This window comes from Mytilus californianus, unplaced genomic scaffold (assembly GCF_021869535.1).
Source record: "Mytilus californianus isolate M0D057914Y unplaced genomic scaffold, xbMytCali1.0.p SCAF_2, whole genome shotgun sequence".
Classification (NCBI taxonomy): domain Eukaryota; kingdom Metazoa; phylum Mollusca; class Bivalvia; order Mytilida; family Mytilidae; genus Mytilus; species Mytilus californianus.
In genome coordinates this window covers 114,419,896-114,443,030 of record NW_026262668.1, presented here as the reverse complement: position 1 = coordinate 114,443,030, position 23,135 = coordinate 114,419,896, and the positions used below count along the sequence as shown (strand labels likewise).

The 23,135-nt window shown below is 33.0% G+C and overlaps 2 protein-coding genes across 17 annotated transcripts in view; one reads left to right on the top strand and one right to left on the bottom strand.

Annotated features, from left to right (window-relative positions):
- The window catches only part of LOC127730784 (protein lifeguard 2-like), a 39,873-nt gene extending 20,215 nt beyond the window's left edge, over positions 1–19,658 (bottom strand). For all 16 annotated transcript variants that reach the window (XM_052239347.1, XM_052239349.1, XM_052239353.1 and 13 more), the window contains exons 1-3: positions 19,540–19,658; positions 11,094–11,210; positions 4,239–4,317 (exon numbers count right to left, since the gene is read on the bottom strand). In XM_052239347.1, coding sequence (XP_052095307.1) covers positions 4,239–4,317; positions 11,094–11,178 — 164 coding nt within the window. In that variant the 5' untranslated portion in view covers positions 11,179–11,210; positions 19,540–19,658. The remainder of the gene's footprint in view (positions 1–4,238; positions 4,318–11,093; positions 11,211–19,539) is intronic.
- Positions 19,659–19,826: 168 nt separating this feature from the next.
- Positions 19,827–23,135, top strand: part of LOC127730777 (ubiquitin carboxyl-terminal hydrolase 1-like) — a 44,316-nt gene continuing 41,007 nt past the window's right edge. The window contains exon 1 of the mRNA XM_052239326.1: positions 19,827–19,894. The gene's annotated coding sequence lies outside the window, so the exon portion shown is untranslated. The remainder of the gene's footprint in view (positions 19,895–23,135) is intronic.

Sequence of the window (23,135 nt, the reverse complement as noted above, 5' to 3'; positions counted from 1 at the left end):
GCTGGGGCGCAGCTTGATACGACCGCAGAGGTCGAACCCTGAACAGTTGGGGCAAGTATGGACACAAAATTCAAGCTTGATACAGCTATGACTTTGGATTGTCATTAAATATTTGACACAGCATAGGTTTCTGACACAGGATGAATGTGGTGTAAGAACTGGAAAAAATTTAATTTACCTATTATGGTGGAATATCCATAAACTAAATTGTTTGTTAATTTCAATATATCAAAGAATATGTAGAATTCAATGTTTGATGTAATGTAATAAAGTTGAAATTTGGACCGTTTTTGTTCAATGTGGACCAATTTGGTAACATGTATAAATAATCAAAAATCTAAATACATGGGAGCCCATTTAAATACATCATAAAGGTATTAAAATAGAAAGTGACATCATAGTCATGGCTAAAAATAAACAAAAATCCTTAATCAGCAACATTTAAAGTAATATCTAAAAATAAAATTCCTTTGTAACCATAAAAGCCCATTTAAATACATCATAAAGATATTAAAATAGAAAATGACATCATAGTCATGGCTAAACATAGCAAAAAACCCTTAATCAGCATCATTTAACAGTAATATCTAAAAATGGAAATTACATCATAAAGGTATTAAAATAGAAAATGACATCATAGTCATGGCTAAAAATAAACAAAATCCTTAATCAGCATCAGCAACATTTTATAGTAATATCTAAAAATAAAATTCCTTTGTAACCATAAAAGCCCATTTAAATACATCATAACAGATATTAAAATAGAAAATGACATCATAGTCATGGCTAAACATAGCAAAAACCTTAATCAGCATCATTTAACAGTAATATCTAAAAATAAAAATTTCTTTGCAACCATAAAAGTGAAATAGAAAATGACATCATAATCATAGCTAAAAATAAACAAAAAATTTTTTTTATTGGCAAATTTTAAATGGAGTTTATTATACTAAAACAATAAATTTGCAACCATAAACATGATAAAACCCCATTTAAACACATCATAAAAGTATTAAATAATTCAACTACATCATAAGGCTATAAAAATAGAAATGACTTCATAGTCAAGGCTAAAGGTAAACAAAAAACCTTCATCAGCAAAATTTTATATTGGCAAATTTCCAATGAAGTTTATTACACTAAAATTGTTGGCAAATTTCCAATGCATTTATTAACAATAAAGTTATTGGCAAATTTCCAATTTACATAATTTAAAAGCAGTGTAGATGAGATATTTAAATGAGTTTGAATTACCAACCTTACACTGCTTTTAAATAATGTTCTTTACTCAATTATTTGTCTATTAAAATGGAAACCCTTGTTTTTTTAACCTTTTTTCCCCTTATTCCTTAAACATTAGAGCCATAACCCCCCCCAAAGCCAATTATTACTTTCCAATGTAACCTAAATTTCCAATATACATAATTTTAAATTTCAGTTCCTCATGATATATAACCGTATCATTATTATTTTCTTTCATATATAAATCTGAAACAACCATCTTTAAATGGAAAATTTTAAAGAAAAAAAAAGAAAAAAAAAAATCCTACCCCCCACACATTTTTTCAACCCCCTTTTGATTCATCATCCCCCACCTCAATCACAACCTTCAATTTGTGGTATGGTACATTGCAATACAATTTCACAGAGATCCATACACTTGAACACAAGTTTTTGTTGCAAACTAAAAAAATCCTTATTTTCGACCAATATTTGGCCCCTTATTCATAAATGTTTGAGCAATTAACCCCAAAACTCAATTCCTACTTTCTCTTCGTGATAAAAAATAACTAACTTAAAATGTAAATTTTAATCAAAAAAAAAAGGAAAAAAAAAATTACCCCTTTTTTGACCCCCGCCCCCCTTATGATTCATCACCCCCATCCCCTTTCCCCCCAAACCAAGCTCAATAACAGCCTTGCCTTTGTGGTATGGTACCTTGTAATACAATTTTAGAGAGATCCATACACTTGAACACAAGTTATTGTCTAGAAACTAAAAAATGCTTATTTTAAACCCCTTTTTAGGCCCCTTATTACTAAACGTTTTGGGCAATTACCACAACACTCAATTCCAGCTTTCCCTTTGTGAAATGGAACCTTGTAGTAAAATTTCAGAAAGATCCATACACTTACACACAAGTTATTGTCCTGAAACTAGAAAAATGCTTGTTTTTTGCCCCCTTTTGGCCCCTTATTCCTAAAATTTTGAGGAAATTAACCCCAAAATCAATCCCAGCATTGACCCTTTGTGATATGGAATCTTGTGGTACAATGTCAAAGAGATCCATATGCTAACACACAAGTTATGTCTGGAAGTTACAAAAATGCTTATTTTCGGCCCCTTTTTGGCCCCTAATTCCTTAACTGTTGGTACCATAACCCCTAAAATCAATCCCCACCTTCCTATTGTGGTATTGAACCTTATGGTAAAATTTCATAGAGATCCATTCACTTAAACTAAAGTTAGAGTGCGAAAACCATTGTGTATTCGGACGACGACGCCGGACGACGACGACGACGACGACGCCAACGTCATACCAATATACGACCTCAAAATTTTTTTGCGGTCGTATAAAAATTAAACTCAGGATTTTAATTTGTTCTCATTAACCTCCAATAAATCTAATGAATCAAACATATTACATTTTAATCATCCTTATCTTGTGATGTGTCAAAAAAGTTTGAAGTTGTGTTTGTATGTTAAAATATTACAGCTGTACAACTTAGAAATAATCACACAATTTGAGATTTTTTTCATTGTAATAAAAAAGTAATCAGGATGACAAGGTATTTTGAAATGTAATTGATTAAATCAAATTACATGTAATGAGATTTTTTGCTGATTAATGATTACAATGATTACTTGAAAAATTGTAATCGATTACAGCTGATTAATGATTACAGTTACAATTACCCCAAGTCTGCCTATGATTATGAGGGACTATACAGTTGAGGATTAATGAATGTCACTTAGACTGTCTTCCCTATGATTATGAGGGACTATACAGGTGAGGTTGGATAAATGTCTCTTAGACTGTCTTCCCTATGATTATGAGTGACTATACAGTTGAGGATGGGTAAATGTCTCTTAGACTGTCTTCCCTATGATTATGAGGGACTATACAGTTGAGGATGGGTAAATGTCTCTTAGACTGTCTTCCCTATGATTATGAGGGACTATACAATTGAGGATGGGTGAATGTCTCTTAGACTGTCTTCCCTATGATTATGAGAGACTATACAGTTGAGGATGGGTAAATGTCTCTTAGACTGTCTTCCCTATGATTATGAGGGACTATACAGTTGAGGACGGGTGAATGTCTCTTAGACTGTCTTCCCTATGATTATGAGGGACTATACAGTTGAGAGACTTTACAGTTGAGGATGGGTGAATGTCTCTTAGACTGTCTTCCTTATGATTATGAGGGACTATACAGGTGAGGATGGATAAATGTCTCTTAGACTGTCTTCCCTATGATTATGAGGGACTCTACAGTTGAGGATGGGTGACTGTCTCTTAGACTGTCTTCCCTATGATTATGAGGGACTATACAGTTGCGGATGGGTGACTGTCTCTTAGACTGTCTTCCCTATGATTATGAGGGACTATACAGTTGAGGATGGATAAATGTCTCTTAGACTGTCTTTCCTATGATTATGAGGGACTATACAGTTGAGGATGGGTGAATCTCTCTTAGAGTGTCTTCCCTATGATTATGAGTGACTATACATGTGAGGATGGGTGAATGTCACTTAGACTGTCTTCCCTATGATTATGAGGGATTATAAAGTTGAGGCTAGGTGAATGTCTCTTAGTCTGTCTTCCCTAAGTCATTACTAACTTTATAGATCATCAGTTCATGTAAAATCTCTGAGACTTTTACCTGACCAATTGTGAAAGTTTGAAATGAAAAATTATTTTTCAGGATAAAGAATTGACAAAATCAGTATAGAACATGTAGAAACAGCACAGAAATTGCAAATTTAAAAAATTTCTAAATACCGGTACTTCACAAAAATCTAATACATAGCAACATGAACCTTTTACAAAAAAAGCAAAGTGGTAAACTCAAGTGCTCCATACTGGTAGGAAGTTCATTCTCCACTAATGGCCCTGTCATGTCACTCATAACCAGCAAAAACAACGGTGATCATGGTGATCAGTCACATTATTAAATAAAAAAAAATTAACAAAAGAGGATTATAATAAAACATATCATTATGAAACAAACTTACATATACAAAAATATAGCCATTATTGCCATAGTAAACATAATCTGTGTCAACAGTATACCATACACCTTTCGTATAAAACCTGCAATATATTAATATCAAATTAACAATCACATTATTCATCAGTTACTAAGTACTCATAAAATTGTTATTGCCAATTTGTATGCAGTCAAATTAGGTCCAATACCTCTATAAACCTGGCAGTCCAAGATTGATCCATTGTTTCTCCCTATGTAACAGCTCTTTTTATTATTTTATAACAGAGTAATAGGCATTGTTTTATTTGCAAAATTATATCAAGAAACTCTAATAAGGTCTTGAAGTTTTACTGCTTTTTAAAAAGAAATCTCTTCATAAGAGTACATTTTTGGCTTCAATCTAAATCAGTACATTTTGTATATATTGTCAAAACACGATGCTTTTGGGCATTTTTGGGACCTAAAAGCTTGAGGAAACACTTGGCCGCAACCTAGGATCCAAAATGTTCTGTAACCAAGAGTTGCCAATGATGATATTGAATTGAAAAACTTTCTGGATCTTGGGTGGCGGCCAAAGTAAATTATGCTAAAAACGGTTAACATGGTTAAGAATTATTGAAAATTTGACCAAAACTGACATTAAACTCAAATAATGCATACTTAAAAGAGTCAATACTTTGTCATTCTTAATATGATGTGCCAAAATGAAGTTATTTTGTATTAATAGTAATATCATAACTATTTCTATTTGAAATTTGTAGTATTATGGCCTGATTAAAAAAAAACATCATAATCTTTGGGCCAACTTTAACCCTTCGTGAACTTACTCCTTTATCAATAGGGTACAAGAAACATGAGTTCCCTGAGTTCTCAAACAGCTTTTATTGTGAGATTCAATATCAATAATACATCTAAAATTTGTAATAGGATTTATGATTTTGATGGAAGAAACTCTTTCATGGACCTCTTTACAGAGAGCAAAAACATTCCTCTCCTGGAGAACCCTTTAAAGACAGATTTTAGTACAGTACATACATGTAAAATAGCCAATGTATGTACAGAATGTTGAAAAAGATGTCTCCTTCAATTTCTCACAGTTCCATTATGAAATATACATATTGCACAATATTGGTTTCCAATATTTTATCGCAAAATGTAGCCTTTGAGTTTGGCCCCCAGTGAGAGGGATATTTAAGAATGAGATTATTGTATTTTGCTTCCTGTCTTTCCATCTTAGCATATTATCATTACATTTACATAATAATATTTCTTTTGATACAAAGTAGTTAAATTAGAGGCCCAAAAATGTCTGACTGGTTTATGTGGCAAAAACATACCTTTATAACATTAACATTAAAATTAGATTTTAGATTAGAGTCAAACAATTTATTTACATACTCTTCTATGCTATCCCTCAGGTGCTCAGGTGGGCCCTCCCCAAAATCAATGGGCTGTAATCATAACATTAACAACAAATGACCTGATTAGTAGGTCCCAATTTACTTGTTTATAGGTTGGCTGTTTACAGTTTCTTTTTATCCAAAATTGTTTCCAAGATAATCAAGATCTCTAAAAGTTAATAAAAATCATTTTTAACCCCTTCGCCCCCCAATCCCGTCTATAGTCGTGATTACAACCGCCATTCTTTGATGGCCCGTATGACCCTCCATACTTTTTTAGAACTGCCCCACCTAAACTGTGATGACAGCAGGGAGTTCAACCATGCAATTTATGGTCCATAAACTCTTCCCAGATGTGTTTTTTATGAAAATATTATAACCTTAATGCCCTTTTGACAGTTCATAATCAGAAAAATGTGAAAAGTAGCCAAAATCAGGTGGGGTATGGGGGTCATTTGATGGCCACTACATTAATGGTATGGGCTGTAGGTATTAACTATTATCCTAAATATATGCATAGGTGGTACAGGAACACAAGGAGGTATAATACGGCCAAAAAAAATCTGGTCTGTAAAATTTAGGTCACTGTTTTGTCAAAAATCTGTAAAAACGGACATTTAGGCAGACCTGGCTTGCCAATAGGAATTCCCCAGCAAGACACTCAAGTCACATTTACTTCCAGTCAGTATAGATGGACTGCTGTAAATACAAGGTAATAATTAAATGACAAAGAAACACAGTTTGGTCAATGTTCACCTCTAGATCTTAAGGTCATATTAAAATCGAATAAAATGCTCCGCAGGGCGCAGCTTGATACGACCGCAGAGGTCGAACCCTGAACAGTTGGGGCAAGTATGGACACAACATTCAAGCTTGATACAGCTCTGAATTTGGATTGTGATTAAATATTTGACACAGCATAGGTTTCTGACACAGAATGAATGTGGTCTAAAAACTTACAAATTTTAAATTGGACATTCACCTATTATGGTCCAATATCCAAAATCTAAATACATGGTTAGATTCAGCATATCAAAGAACCCCAAGAATTCAATTTTTGATGAAATCAAACAAAGTTTAATTTTGGACCCTTTTGACCTCAATGTGGACAAAGTTGATAACGGGGCCCAAAAATCAAAAATCTAAATACATGGTTAGATTCAGCATATCAAAGAACCCCATATATTCAATTTTTGTTGAAATCAAACAAAGTTTAATTTTGGACCCCTGATTTGGACCAACTTGAAAACTGGGCCCATAATCAAAAATCTAAGTACATGCTTAGATTCAGCATATCAAAGAACCCTAAAAATTCAATTTTTGTTAAAATCAAACTAAGTTTAATTTTGGACCCTTTGGCCCTTAATGTAGACCAATTTGAAAATGGAACCAAAAATTAAGAATCTAAATACACGGTTAGATTCGGCATATCAAAGAACCCCATGCAATAATTCAATTTTTGATGAAATCAAACAAAGTTAAATTTTGGACCCTTTGGACCTCAATGTGGACCAATTTAAAAACGGGGCCCAAAATCCAAAAACTTAATACACGGTTAGATTCAGCATATTAAAGAAACCCAAGAATTCAAGAATAAAACCCCATTGAAATTGATCAAGAAATAAGCAATTTATACGAAGTATCTTCTTTTGCACAATACTGTGCAATTGAATATTTCTTGCTATTGCGCAATACTGTACAATTGACAATATCTTGCTATTGCGCAATATTGTGCTATTGGATATTTCTTGCTATTGCGCAATACTGTGCAATTGAAGATTTCTTGCTATTGCGCAATACTGTGCAATTGAAGATTTCTTGCTATTGCACAATACTTATTATATAATAATTTACACATCCTGTTTGGCAGTCAAAGATATAACTCTATAGGGTTATTACAGAAAATAACTTGCGTGTGTTATTACAGATACTTTCATGAGTTGTCTACTCTTTATTCCTTAAATTTTCTAAATCTGTAATAACATATGTTTGTTATTTGTAAAATTATTTATTTTATAGTGGGCTCTAGGGAACTCTAGAGACTTTGCGCAGAAACTAAATGCATAGCCTTGATAACTAATTTTTTAATTAAATTAATTCATTTTTGATTAACCATGGTAAATCAATGAGACGAGGCTATTAAGGGATAAACTTAGCTGTGATAACAAGGCTAGGTTATTAAAGGAATGTAACTTATTATATAAGACACTTGGGAATTACTGAGAAACTTGCGCAGAACCTCATTACATGCTCTGGTCATTATTTCTTACAATAAATTAAAATACATTGTAATTAAGCATGATGTATGTCTGAGCAAATGCTTTGAAGTGATATAGAGAAGCTGTGATAACACCCTTTAGTTATTACAGGCGTATTTTTTCTGTAATAACATATAGGTGTACTATGCAAAATTGGCAAACTATGAACTGTTATATCTTTCAATAGTTAAGTATATATATAGACAAAAGTAATATCAATAGAACTTTTATACATTTTAACTAAACTAATGATGTATATTGTCCCTTTGAAACATGTAACATACATATGTTATCACAGTTCTTTGATTTTTTAGTCCACAATAACAAATGTATGTTATTTTTCTGTAATAACCCTATAGAGTTATATCCCTGACTGTTTGGTGTGTATCTCCTTCCATATCATTATTATTTGCTTTTAAATATAAATCAGAAATAACCAACTTAAAATGGAAAATTTAAAAAAAAAAAAAAAGGAAAAATAGAAAAAAAAAGAAAAAAAAAAAAAACCCCTCCCCCCAAATTTTTTGAACCCCCTTATGATTCATCACCCCCAAACTCAATCCCAGCCTTCCCTTTGTGGTATGGTACCTTGCAGTACAATTTCAGAGAGATCCATACACTTGAACACAAGTTATTGTCTTGAAACTAGAAAAATGCTTATTTTTGGCCCCTTTTTGGCCCCCAATTCCTAAACGTTTCAGGCAATTACCCCCGAACTCAATTCCAGCTTTCCCTTTGTGATATGAAACCTTGTAGTACAATTTCAGAAATATCCAAACACTTACACACAAGTTATTGTCATGAAACTAGAAAAATGCTTGTTTTTTGCCCCTTTTTTGGCCCCTAATTCCTAACATGGTGAGGCAATTACCCCCAAAATCAATTAAAGCCTTCCCTTTGTGATATGGAACCTTATGGTACAATGTCAGAGAGATCCATACACTTACACACAAGTTATTGTCTGAAAGTTACAAAAATGCTTATTTTTGGCCCCTTTTTCCTTAACTGTTGGTACCATAACCCCCAAAATCAATCCCAACCTTCCTTTCGTGGTATTGAACCTTATGGTAAAATTTCATGGAGATCCATTCACTTAAACTAAAGTTAGAGTGCGAAAACCAATGTGTCTTCGGACAACGCCAGACGACGACGACGACGCCAACGTCATACCAATATACGACCAAAAAAATTTTAATTTTTGCGGTCGTATAAAAATTGAATATATGGGGTTCTTTGATATGCTGAATCTAACCATGTATTTAGATTTTTGGGCCCCGTTATCAACTTTGTCCACATTGAGGTCAAAAGGGTCCAACTTTGTTTGATTTCATCAAAAATTGAATTCTTGGGGTTCTTTGATAAGCTGAATCTAACCATGTATTTAGATTTTGGATATTGGACCATAATAGGTGAATGTCCAATTTAAAATTTTTAAGTTCTTAGACCACATTCATTCTGTGTCAGAAACCTATGCTGTGTCAAATATTTAATCACAATCCAAATTCAAAGCTGTATCAAGCTTGAATGTTGTGTCCATACTTGCCCCAACTGTTCAGGGTTCGACCTCTGTGGTCGTATCAAGCTGCGCCCTGCGGAGCATTTTATTTTGCTTATTTTGATGAAATTGAACCAAAGTGACTGCTATATAGTGAAATGTTATTTCTTTATTTTTCTTTTACAAATGTTTAAAACAAAAAAATCATAATTTGTAGCTCATGCCCATTTAATGATTGATTGTTGGTTGCTTAACATCTTGTTGCAAATTATTATTTCATGCATGTTCAGGATGATGCCCCTTAAAAACTTACAACAGTTTTTAAGATATTATACAATTATTTGCATGTGACCTCTTTTTTCTATTTTTAACCCTGGCAGTAATATAATCCACAAACTTATATCTAAACACACTTAGATTCATACATGTCAAGTTTAGTTAAATATTGGTTCCACAGTTTTTGTTTAAATATTGATGCCCTATGGTCTACTAAGTTACTCAATTTAAATCACAGATTGTTGTATACAGATATCTATTGTCACACTATTTTCTATGTCAATCGGTGTTTTACATAGTGTAAAACTAAAATAAACTGCTTCGCTGAGCGCAGCTGGATACGCCCGCAGAGGTCCAACCCTGAACAGTTGGGGCAAAAATGGACACAATATTCAAGCTTGATACAGGTCTGAATTTGGATTGTAATTAAATATTTGACATATTATAGGTTTCTGAATAAATGTAGTCAAAGAAGTTGAATTTATATTCAATTAAACATTTCTTGCTGTTGTGCAATACACTGTGCTGTTGCGCAATACTTAGTAAATCTGTTGTCAGACTATCAACAAATAAAGTTCAATTAATTCTCAATGTCATATTAGAAATTTATGAAAATGTAAAGGGAACTTACATCAATAGATATAAACAATTCACCAAAGTTTCATGAGAATTGCTGACAGCATTTTTGAGTTATTGTCCGAAAACTGGAAAATCCCCCCTTTTTTAATGAATAAAACCCCATAACTCAAAAATGATAAATGAAAAATTTATAAAATTCTAAACAGAGCTTACATCAATAGATATAAACATTTCGCCAATATTTCAAAAGAACTGCTGAAGTTATTGTCCGAAAACTGGAAAATCCCCCCTTTTTTAATGAATAAAACCCCATAACTTTGAAATGATAAATGAAAAATGTATAAAATTCTATACGGAGCTCACATCAATAGATATAAACAATTCACCAAAGTTTCATAAGAACTGCTGAAAGCATTTTTGATTTTTTGTCCAAAAACTGGAAAATCCCCCTTTTTTATGAATAAAACCCTGTAACTCGGAAATGTAAAGTCTAAAATATATAAAAATCGAAAGGGAGCTCATGTCAATAGATATGAACAATTCATCACAATTTCTTGCAAGTTGGTGAAAGCATTCTTGAGTTATTGTCCGAAAACTGGAAAATCCCCTTTTTTTTAATGAATAAAACCCCATAACTCGGAAACTTAAACTCTAAAATTTATAAAAAATAGAAGTCTGGACAATTGCTTGATTTTAGAAAGATGGCATGACGGACAAGGGTAACACTATATGTCTAGGTTACTTAGTAGCATAATCATTATAAACACACTGAAGGAGGAGGTACATGTATGTGACCACTAAACTTCCAAAGGAATTAATTCCCTAAATCCCATTACATCTCTCATCAGTATCAAAATATTCACTGTTCATACCCTTTCTGATGGCCTCTTCTCCAAATGATCCTTCCTGAAATGTGTCATCATGGGGAGAAAATCCTGTCTCTGCATCCTGATACATCTTTTAGTTTTTATCTGCTAGTTCTTGTAGATCTGTAAATAGAACACAATAATAACACCTAGCTGTTATATTAAATACATGTAAATATCAAAATCAGATGTGTTGTGAATGCCAATGAGACAACTATCCACCACTGAATAATTTGACAAGCATGTAAATAAACAACTATAGGGGACCATACTGCCTTCAAAAATGAGTAAATTCCATACCATGGGGTACAAGTTATCAAAATGTGAAACAATTCAAAAGTAAACCAACAGCCTCATTTATGCAAATCAATAAACAACTAGGGAAAGGGCTTTAACTGAACAAGGAGAAAAGCTAAAATCGTGAAAATCGAACTTGAACTGTAACTTGTCATGATGAAACAATACACCAAATATCAAATCTATATCTTCAAGCATGAAGAAAAAAAGTCTGGAAAACTGATTTGCCGGACTGACGGATGGACAGACAGACGGACGGACGGACAGACAGACGGACAGAGTGCAAACCTAAAGTCCCCTTCGACTTCATCGGTAGGGGACTAAATTTAAATGGGGAATGTGTCTATGGGACACAGATGATGCCCCTGCTTGCATATAACGTTATAAAGGGAAATAACTCAAGAACTATAAAAGTGACGCTACCCCAATTTGTACTTGATCTGAGTTTTGTGGTAATAAGCATTGTTTATAAGTTTCATAACATTTAGTTGAGGCAAACTTAAGTTAAAGAATGGAAATGAAAAATTCAGCAATTTTTCCATTTGTAAAGGGGCATAACTCTAGAACGGTAAAAGTGATGCCACCAAAATTCACACTTGATCTGTGTTTTGTGGTAATTAGCATTGTGCATAAGTTTCATATTTTTTGGTTGAGGCAAACTAAAGTAAGAGAACAGAAACGAATATTTCAGCAATTTTTCCATTTGTAAGTGTCGCCACCAAAATTCAAATTTGATCTGTGTATTAGGTAATAAGCATTGTGTATAAGTTTCATAACATTTGGTTGAGGCAAACTAAAGTTAGAGAATGGAAACGAAAAATTCAGCAATTTTTCCATTTGTAAAGGGCATAACTATAGAATGGTTAAAGTGATGCCAACAAAATTCACACTTGATCTGTGTTTTGTGGTAATAAGCATTGTGTTTAAGTTTCATAACATTTGGTTGAGGCAAACTAAAGTTAGAGAACGGAAACGAAAAATTCAGCAATTTTTCCATTTGTAAAGGGGCATAACTCTAGAACGGTAAAAGTGAGGCCACCAGAATTCAAACTTGATCTGTGTTTTGTAGTAATAAGCATTTTGTATAAGTTTCATAACCTTTGGTCTAGACAAACTAAAGTTAGAGAACGAAATCCAATTTTGGGACGTACGTACAGACGAACAAGGGCAAAACTTAATGCCCCCTCCACTACGGCGGGGGCATAAATTGTTGATGCTAAATTTGCTTTCGTGTTACTTAATATTAGTCTTCTTGTAACTAATTTTAAAATTGCTAATTAATTCAAAGTCAATGGGCCATGGCCTAGGGGCAGGGCCTCAAAATTGTCGTCAAACTGATATGTACTGATAGTAATGCATCTTCATACAAAATATCAATGATCTGCAGATCTATCACAAGTAGTTCCTTTCAAACTAACTTAAGCAGAAAACGCCGTCTCCGCAGCCAGAACTTTCGTCGCAAGTGGACAATAAAATGCTCCGCTGGGCGCAGCTTGATACGACCGCAGAGGTCGAACCCTGAACAGTTGGGGCAAGTATGGACACAACATTCAAGCTTGATACAGCTCTGAATTTGGATTGTGATTAAATATTTGACACAGCATAGGTTTCTGACACAGAATGAATGTTGTCTAAGAACTTAAATTTTTTTAATTTACCTATTATGGTCCAATATCCAAAATCTAAATACATGGTTAGATTCAGCATATCAAAGAATCCAAAGAATTCAATTTTTGATGAAATCAAACAAAGTTTAATTTTGGACCCTTTGGACCTTAATGTAGACCAATTTGAAAACTGGACCCAAAATTAAAAATCTAAATGCACAGTCAGATTTGGCATAACAAATAAATAAATGTGGTCAAAGATTTTACAAATCTAATGCGCCATACTGTGCAATTAAAGATTACTTCTTGAAATTTTTCAATATTTGAAATTTGAAAAAAAAAAATATTTGAAGAATAATTCTTTTTAATTTCTGAAATCTGAAATGAGAAAAAATTGACCCCCCACAATTTCTTTTTACCCCCATAAAAAAGATTTTTTAAAATAATTACCCATTTAAATTTACCAAAGTGCTAACTTAATCTATTTTATAATAGAATTTAAAGTATGGTGTCAAATCTTTCATATGGATTTTTTTGTAAAAAAAAAAAGATGCAACATTTGCAGATATTTTCACTGGTCTTTCTTTATAAATATGCATTTTTTTTTAAATAATTTAAAAGCAGTGTAAGGGAAGTAATCAAAAGTTGTATGTGGATTACCTCCCTTACACTGTTTTAAATTGTCTTAATTGTTATTAACCATTACTTAATACATAATTTAAAAGCAGTGTAAGGGAGGTAATTCAAATGATGTATTTGATTTATCTCCCTTAGACTGCTTTAAATTATGTTTTGTACTAAAGTATTTGTCCATATAAAAATGCTTGTTTTTTGCCCCCTAATTCCTAAAATTTTGAGGTAATTACCCCCAAAATCAATCCCAGCATTCCCTTTGTGATATGGAACCTTGTGGTACAATGTCAGAGAGATCCATACACTAACATACAAGTTATGTCTGGAAGTTACAAAAATGCTTATTTTGGCCCCTAATTCCTTAACTGTTGGTACCATAACCCCCAAAATCAATCCCCACCTTCCTTTTGTGGTATTGAACCTTATGGTAAAATTTCATAGAGATCCATTCACTTAAACTAAAGTTAGAGTGCGAAAACCTATGTGTCTGCGGACGACGACGCCGACGCCAAAGTCATACCAATATACGATCGAAAATTTGTTTGCGGTCGTATAAAAGCCTCTTTATCTTGAACAAATGATTAATTTCTTCTTTTTATGTATAATAAAATAATGAAAATACTTGTAGATTAAAAAAAAAACACACTTTAATGTTTATATATTTATTTATGTTTCTATAATAATTTATTTGAAAGAATATTTAGATTTCTTGAGGCTAAATTTGTTTTCGTGTTGCTTAATATTAGTCTTCTTGTAATTAATCTATTCTTCTTGTCGCTAATTAGTGTCAACTTCAACTTCAACTTCATTACTTGTCAAAATCCATACTGGACATCTAATAACGAGGACTTGTGTGTATGTGAGTAGTGTGATGTGCGCAAACAAGCCAATGAAGATTCTGACAGAGTGTTCCAGACGGTAACTGATCGTGGAAAAAATGAGTGTTGAAAGATGTTGATTCTGCAGTGGTATGGCAAGAATTTCAAACTGCGGCTGTTTCTAGTTCTTATTACAGTAGCTGGTATTGGAAAGTAGAGTACTGGTATAGCTATTAGTTGGTGGACTACCTTGTACATGAGGGAGATATCTGCCATGGTTCTTCTTTGTTCCAGTGTGTTCCAGTTGAGCTTATGAACAATTGATGTTAGTTACACTTATTGGCTTCTCTGGATTGTATGGTTGGTTCCTTATAAATCTGGCAGCATTCCGCTGTACCTGTTCTATTTGTTTAATCTAAGTTTTCTGTTGTGGATTCCAAATAGGTGTTGCATACTCCACTTTCATCCGGACCAGACTTTGGTATGCTCTTTCCTTTACCTTTGGTGGACAATGTCTTAGGTTCCGCTTCAAAAATCCCAATATACTTGAAGCCTTATTGCAGATATTGTCAATGTGCAGATGATACTTTAAGGTGTCACTGAGCTCAACGCCACACATGTGACAGAGTTGTCAAGATACAACTGGAGATTTGAAAATTTTCAGCTGGAGTATGGGCCTCATAACTGGAGATTTTTTATCGACATAATTATCGCCGTTTTCGGTGATCATTTTGATGATAAAGCTACATATTTCCCCTTTTTTTTTAAATTACTATTAATGTATTCTCTCTGTATTGTTACTTTGTGAAATATTTGTCAACATTAAGCTATACTATTCGTATGTGATTTTGTTTCCCTTTCCTCATTAGTGTGTTTCACAAGTCCATCATCCAATATTTATTTATGTGATACAAAGTGTTTTTCCATTTTACTAGCTAATTATTATTAAGCCAGACTTAGCATAAACACTCACACATCCATCTCATAACTAACTGGTGGTGTGTAACGACCTTGACTGGCTGGTAAGCCCTTGCACGGTCGGCTCGGTGCCCGAAGGCGTTTGGTGAGCGTTTAAATATTTTCATGCGTGACGATGGAATGTTGGAAAGGACAATCGCCATTTTGGTTTTGGTAAGATCATTTGGTTTGTTGACTACTTTGTTGTTGTTTACTGCCTTCACAACGGCTGCTTTCATGGCCAGGTTGGTCAACTTGGCAGCCAACTATCCATGATGATGAAGTACTGGTCGATGGGTCTCGAACATAGTAATAACAATGACAGGAAGCTTTATCAGGACCAAAGTCGTAAGACAGTGAAATGGTGGTCCATTATCCAACACCTACGATACAGGCCCTCGGATGTCAGTCGGCATAATATGTCCCCCATAATGGGTGTTACAGACCATATGCTAACGCGGGTATTTACGCGAAACTTCAAGTTTATACAACGTACTGTACAACGTTGGACTGGTTTCTGTTATGGAGAGTAGTGTGTCGTTAATCCATCTATCAGTAAAACAACATCGTAGATAGCGGATAAAGTGGAGCTCACCCAGCACATCCTTTCAGCTGTAATAACTAAAACAAGACTATGTCATCTATCACATACAAGGTCAATAAATATCTTATAAATTTCAATTTAAGCATTGAAAAGAAGTATAAATCTCTCAAATAGTTTTCAAAATGATATTTTCTTATTTGTCCTAAGACATTTAAAAACATTGAATTACCATCCTTATATGATTCTTTGTTCAATTTGTATTTCATTCATATTCTTTTATCAATTTACATTATTTTAAGGAGGGTAACTTAAAACATGATAAAACAAGGGAAGTAACCCGAAATTTCTATTAAATTTGTTCAAATACACAAAGCTTTTATTACATAACAGCAATTAGCTTGGGGTAAAAATGTTGATTAATAGTATGTTTGACACCCAAGCTGTCAAATGAAGCCATATAATTATACAAGTTCTTTGATTTACAGGTAAAAATTACCTTCGTCAGTGACACAAAAACATAATTAATGTTGACATCAATGGTAATAAAAAATAGAGACTGACAATTTTTTTGGGGTTGAAATTTTGAAAAAAAACCCAAAGATTCGAATTATTAACGGGAGGGATGGAAGAGGGCTTAAAAATAGGGAGATTTTGACTACCGCAGGAAGATTCACATGTCTGCAACGCCTAGGTCTCATGGGTTTTTGTGCTATTAAGAATGCATTGTGACGTCACAATTTCCATTAAAAAAGTATGCATAGTACAAATTCATATGAAATACGAAAACATATGATCTGACCATATACAGTCAGGGATATAACTCTATAGGGTTATTAGAGAAAATATCATACATGTGTTATTACAGATACTTTCATGAGTTGTCTACTCTTTATTCCTCAAATTTTCTAAATCTGTAGTAACATATGTTTGTTATTTGTTAAATAAATCATAAATATCATAATTTTTAGTGGGCACTTGGGAATTCTTGAAACTTTGCCCAGAAACTAAATACATAGCCTTGATTACTAGTTTTCGAATTACATTAATACATTTTTCATCAACCATGGTAAATCAATGAGACAAGGCTTTTAAGGGATAAGGGATAAACTTAGCTGTAATAACAAGGCTTAGTTATTAAAGGCATGTAACTTATTATATGAGACACTTGGGAATTACTGGGAAGCTTGTGCAGAACCTCATTACATGCCTTGATCATTATTTCTTACAATAAATTAAAATACTTTGTGATTAAGCATGATTTATGTCTGAGCAAAGGCTTTGAAATGATGTAGAGAAGCTGTAAAAACATAGGTGTATTATGCATGATTCGCAAACTATGAACTGTTATATCTTTCTATAGTTCGACCTGCTAGTCAAATGCGTTTTGTTAAAATATACTTTTTCACTTTTTTGGTCTTTTGGAAAATGTTGTGTGTGCTGTATTTAGACCCCACTAACAAGAAATTTGTTTTGCATGCACACGTATAAAAATTGCGGTTTTTATCCAACGCAATCATAGGTTTGAACGTTGTTTTCAATTTAGACTTGTTTCTATAGTTTAGTATATGACAATAATAATATCAATAGAACTTGTATACATTTTAACAAAACAAATGATGTATATTGGCCCTTTGAAACATGTAACATACATATTTTATCACAGTTCTTTGATTTTTTAGTCCACAATAACAAAAGTATTTTTCTCTAATAACCCTATAGAGTTATAGCCTTGACTGATATATATTTCATGGGGGACATAATTTTATGGTACATCGAGAGCTTAAAATCTGCTTTCGCAAACGGTCAATATATCAACGGCGCCTTCAACCCTTTGTATTAACTAGTATTTGTTACTACGACTATACATGAGACAATGTCTGAAAAAGTCTAATTTTTGGCAATAGGAAAAACCAAAAAAAATGTCTTTAGAACCGGTATTTTAATCTAGGAACTGTTGTCTGTAATTTAAACAATTGTTAAATGTGGTAACAATGGCAATTTTAAAAATGATACAAAAAATTCCAGTTCTTTCCTGTTACCAAAGTGAATCAATTTTAAAAAGTTTCTAATGGGAATAAGGAATAATTTTAAGATACTATTTGTGGTTTACTAGTACAAAAAAAATGTATATCCTGCAATAGTTTATCAAATGCCAATTATTTATTTTAGCATTTGCAATACGAAAGGTTAGGAAATATACAAAATATAGTCCGATATGTCGGTAACATGAAAGAATCTTGAGTAACAGGACAAGTAACAGAACAGAGTTGGTAGCAGGAAGGAATTTTTTTTTCAAAACAATTGCTTTATTTCATAGTTTAAGAAAAATACATCATTTCAGATTGCTTACAACAGCAAACAATGTCATTTATCTTTTGAAACTGTATTTGCAAGATGAAAAATCTGCCTAGGTAATGAAAAATTTTAAAATAAATTCCTTTCAGTTACCATCTACTATATTAGAATTGCACAATGTTCTCTGCTGTTATCAAAAGTAAAAAACCTGTCTTTTCATTCAATATACTGTATATTATGTTGAGATTTATTTAATATGATGATTATAACTTATATTAAATGAAATGTTTGACATATAGTAGATTAACTTTGTGATTCATCAGTGAAATTGTCTTTCCTTCCTGTTACTGATTATGGTTATGCTGTTACTTTTTATCAGGTAACATGACAGAATGTAACAGAAAGGAATTACACAGTACTTTTTGTCCTTTTATTCGAATTGTGTAGAAGTTTACTTCCATCTACATATCAATTTAATAAGATACTATAAAAACACATTTACTGTTACAGTGCTGACAATGAAATATTCTCAGAAGGTACACAAAAAGGCTGTAACAGGAGAGAACAACAAAATTATTTTTCTCTAAATTCTGATCTTTGGGGAGTTCGGATTTTTCAAACTGGCTGCCATTCACCTATACATATAGAGTCATACATTCAGGAAATGATGCTCTTCTCATTGCATTACAAGAAATAAAATCTTGGTCTTTCAAATGTTTCCACAGGTGAAAAAACCCAGTGGCAACAGGAGGGAACTTGGGACAAAATTTAAAAGACCTGTAAAAATGCAAAATTTTATCACATGTTTTAGTTATAACAAAAATCAGACCATTAAGGGACAAGTTTTCTATATAATCTATCATATTTGTGAAAATCGGAGGCCTGTTTACTTAATTTAGATATATTCTTTGCATGATTTAGTTGTCAGAAAACAACACCGGACAACATGATTTTTGGGGGGTTGAACATTTAAATTATAATATTTTATTAGAAGAAATATAAGAAAGAGTGTTAAACTGGCAATAGTTGGTGCATAATATACTCTAGTTAAACATGTTATTGTTAATACTGAAACTCAAAATTTTCCAAAAAGATGCATGAATAAAAATATAATTGCTGGTGAAAGATGGAACATGGAAGTTAGACTTTTTCGGGTATTGTCTCACATACAGATACAGAGAATTTTACATGTGCACTTTCAATTTCACATAATAATTCATTAATTGTCATAATTCATGTATTTGTTGTGTTTTCAAAAACTTGCATCAAAATTACAAACTTTCCCCACTATGTTACCTTACCACTTATTCTTTTCTTGTAATTTCTTTTTATGACAAGCAAGCTAATTTCTAAAATCTTCAAAAAAAAGTATTTCTAGAAAGATGATATTGATAATAAAAACGTAGATTATGTCGCGTTAGTTTCGTATAAATCGTACGACAAATACGTATCTATTGTACTAATACATACAAAAATTCATGTATTTTATGTTTTGTTAAATTACAGTTAATGGAAAATCTATGAATTTCATGAAAAAATTGAGAGCATTTTATAAATTGAACTATGTATACGAAAATAACCGCCATGACCATGATTTCTGATTTCCGGCGAATTCAAAAGTTTTCAAAGCTGAGAGCTGAGGCTTCTTAGCTTGTTGTAAGAAAGATTTATAAATAAGGCAAAAGAATTAATCTGTTTCCCTGTTTTCTGATGAAATGAAAAACTCATGTCTGCTTTATAACCATTCTAACACCAGCCCACTCTGACATAGAGGCACTTGCTACATGAGATGCTGATGGTTTTTGTTAATCCTAGCTCTTCTTCTTCTTCTTCCAAATACTGCCCACATTCAACATGATGAATATTCTGGCATGTTGCGCATGATTAAAAACAGGTTTAAAACAGGATAAAAACAAATTGTTCTGTTGATTTAGTTTGTGGTTTTGGTGACTTGAGACTTGAATATCTCAAGAGACTTTGCTGTGGCGGTATCTGGTGGCAGTTTGTTCCAATCCTTGACGGTGTTTATGAAGAAGGACCATTTCCTACAGTCTTTGGTGGCTGGCTGTAATAGGTAAGTATGTTTTCCTGTCCGGTTTGAGCTTCTTGTTGGTTTTTGTAGATATTTATTCTTGTCTATGGCTACAAGGTCGTTTGTTATTTTGTAACACATGATGAGTCGTGCTTCTTTTCGTCTTGTTTGTAAGCTTTTCCATCCTAATTCATTTATCATGTTGCTGACACTTGATCTATTTCTATGTCTGCTGGTTACATATCGTGCAGCTCTTCTTTGTACCTTTTCAATTTTATCTATGTGGTTTTGCTGGTTCGGGTCCCATACTGTCGTGGCGTATTCCATTTGCGGTCTTACTAATATTTTATAGGCATGCTCTTTGATGGATTTTGAGCTAATGTGGAGGTTTCGATGTAGGAAACCAAGGCTTCGGCTGGCTTTTCCTGTAATGTTGTTTATATGTTCTCCCCAATCTAGATCATTTGCGATGGTGCAGCCTAGGTAGTTAGTTGATGTTTCATGCACCAGAGCAGGGCTTCCAAAACGGTCATATATTCCGGACAAGTCCGATAAATTATATAAATGACTTGTTGTGCCAAGACTGAAACGGTCATTTTAAAATATAGTTTAGAAAAAAAACGGACATTTTAAAATGAAAGAAAATAATCGAAGTTTATTCGATCTTTTTGAGCTGACCTTTTGCCTTAAACAGCTACACATTTCCGGTCATATAAGTGACATGATTATAATTACTATCAAAACAAACCGTACTATAATACCCTCTCATTACAATCAGGATTAATTAGTTCTCTGACAACTGATTTTACCTGTTCAGGCAACAGGTGAACTATTTTGTACCGGACATTTAACAGTCTATTATTAAAAGTTATTTTCTTAAAATTCAGCGGTTTGTATCGAATTAATTTTGTCAACAAGATTCAGATTATCAGAAAACATATATAAATATGAACTGATGAAAATTTAAAAAGGTAGCAATAAAGGTTTTAAGAGAAGAATCGTCAGGATCACCGTTGTTTGACTTAGTACACTCGTGCGCATGTGCGCAGGTGTGAGATTAAATTATGCATCCGAATTTTCAAAAATGCTAAAAATATCATTGATACCTATATCTAACGTACTTGTCGAGTCTTTTCCTGTAGAAAAAAACGTGGAAAGATCTACTTTAAAAACTCAATCGTGCTTTGAAACGTACACAGATTTAACGTATCCGTCTCTGGTCCGTGTTTTACCATTGTCAACATCCGGTAAAAGTGCTTTCTAAAAACGAAAGTGAAGTTATTGACAGCGTTATTTTGCACAAATAAAGAGTCTTAGACAGATATTAATACTCTGATGTTGCACACTGCGAATAGTGCACTGCCAATTTATCAGTTAGCGCCAGAACATCGAATTTATATTAAAAATTAAGTCAAATACCGTTTTTGTGTCAATCATAATAATGATAATTCATATGATGTCCAACTGATTACTATGGTTGCCTTTTGTTACTAAGTCTTATGGGATAAAAATCGGGATAAGATAAAAATGTCCGGCTGGCTCAAATATTTTTTGGAAGCCCTGCACCAGAGTATGGCTGTGGAGTTTATAGTCCCACTTGGTTGGCTTTTTATACGACCGCAAAAAAATTTTTGTGGTCATATATTGGTATGACGTTGGCGTCGTCGTCGTCCGGCGTCGTCGTCGTCTCCGGCGTCGTCCGGCGTCGTCCGAAGACACATTGGTTTTCGCACTCTAACTTTAGTTTAAGTGAATGGATCTTTATGAAATTTTACCACAAGGTTCAATACCACAAAAGGAAGGTTGGGATTGATTTTGGGGGTTATGGTAATAACAGTAAAGGAATTAGGGGCCAAAAAGGGGCCAAAAATAAGCATTTTTGTAACTTCCAGACATAACTTGTGTGTTAGTGTATGGATCTCTCTGACATTGTACCACAAGGTTCCATATCACACAGGGAATGCTGGGATTGATTTTGGGGGTAATTGCCTCCAAATTTTAGGAATTAGGGGCCAAAAAAGGGGCAAAAAACAAGCATTTTTCTAGTTTCATGACAATAACTTGTGTGTAAGTGTATGGATCTTTCTGAAATTGTACTACAGTAGACTCCGGCAAATCGGATACCCAAAATGTCAGCTAAAAATATCCGATTATCCGATATATTCAATTAGACGATGAATGTATATTCATTGAATATTCTGCAATAATGAGTAGATCTAATCCTGAGATGTTACTAACCCTGACAATTGCTAAATATGTGAAAGGGCTGGAGGATTGATGGAGTGATTTTTATCAGTTACATCACCACGATGTTTTTTAAAAAGATTTCAGCTGATTACATAATGATGAAATTTGTTTGCAGTTTTTAAATCCTATATTTATTAAAATAAATTAAATGTCCTGAAAAATGTTAATTATTATCTATCCTCCATAGTTTGTGTCTTTATTTGTTTTGAAAACAAATTAATATCCATTATTTACATTATCACACAGGTAAACTAATTTGGCTATAAATAGATCAAAGCATGTTTGTGTAGAATCTCCAAACTAAAATCGTATTTGTTATAATTTGATTTCTTTAAATAATCAAATTTAAATTGATGAAAATAATCATGATTGATAAAATATAATTGTATAAAGTTTACATTTTCTGAAGACTATTTATGTTTAGGTCATGGTTCTAGAGGCTTCCTCACAAATTTGTAAACAAACCAAAATGGCGGCCATGACATGTGGTTACTTTTGCACATGTGAAAAAAATATTTCTGACAAAAGTCAGATTTCTCTTGTCAAAAGGGATTTATATTTATATTGCAATAAATTATTCAGAAGGAGGTACATTCAGTTTACATTATATTTCTGGTT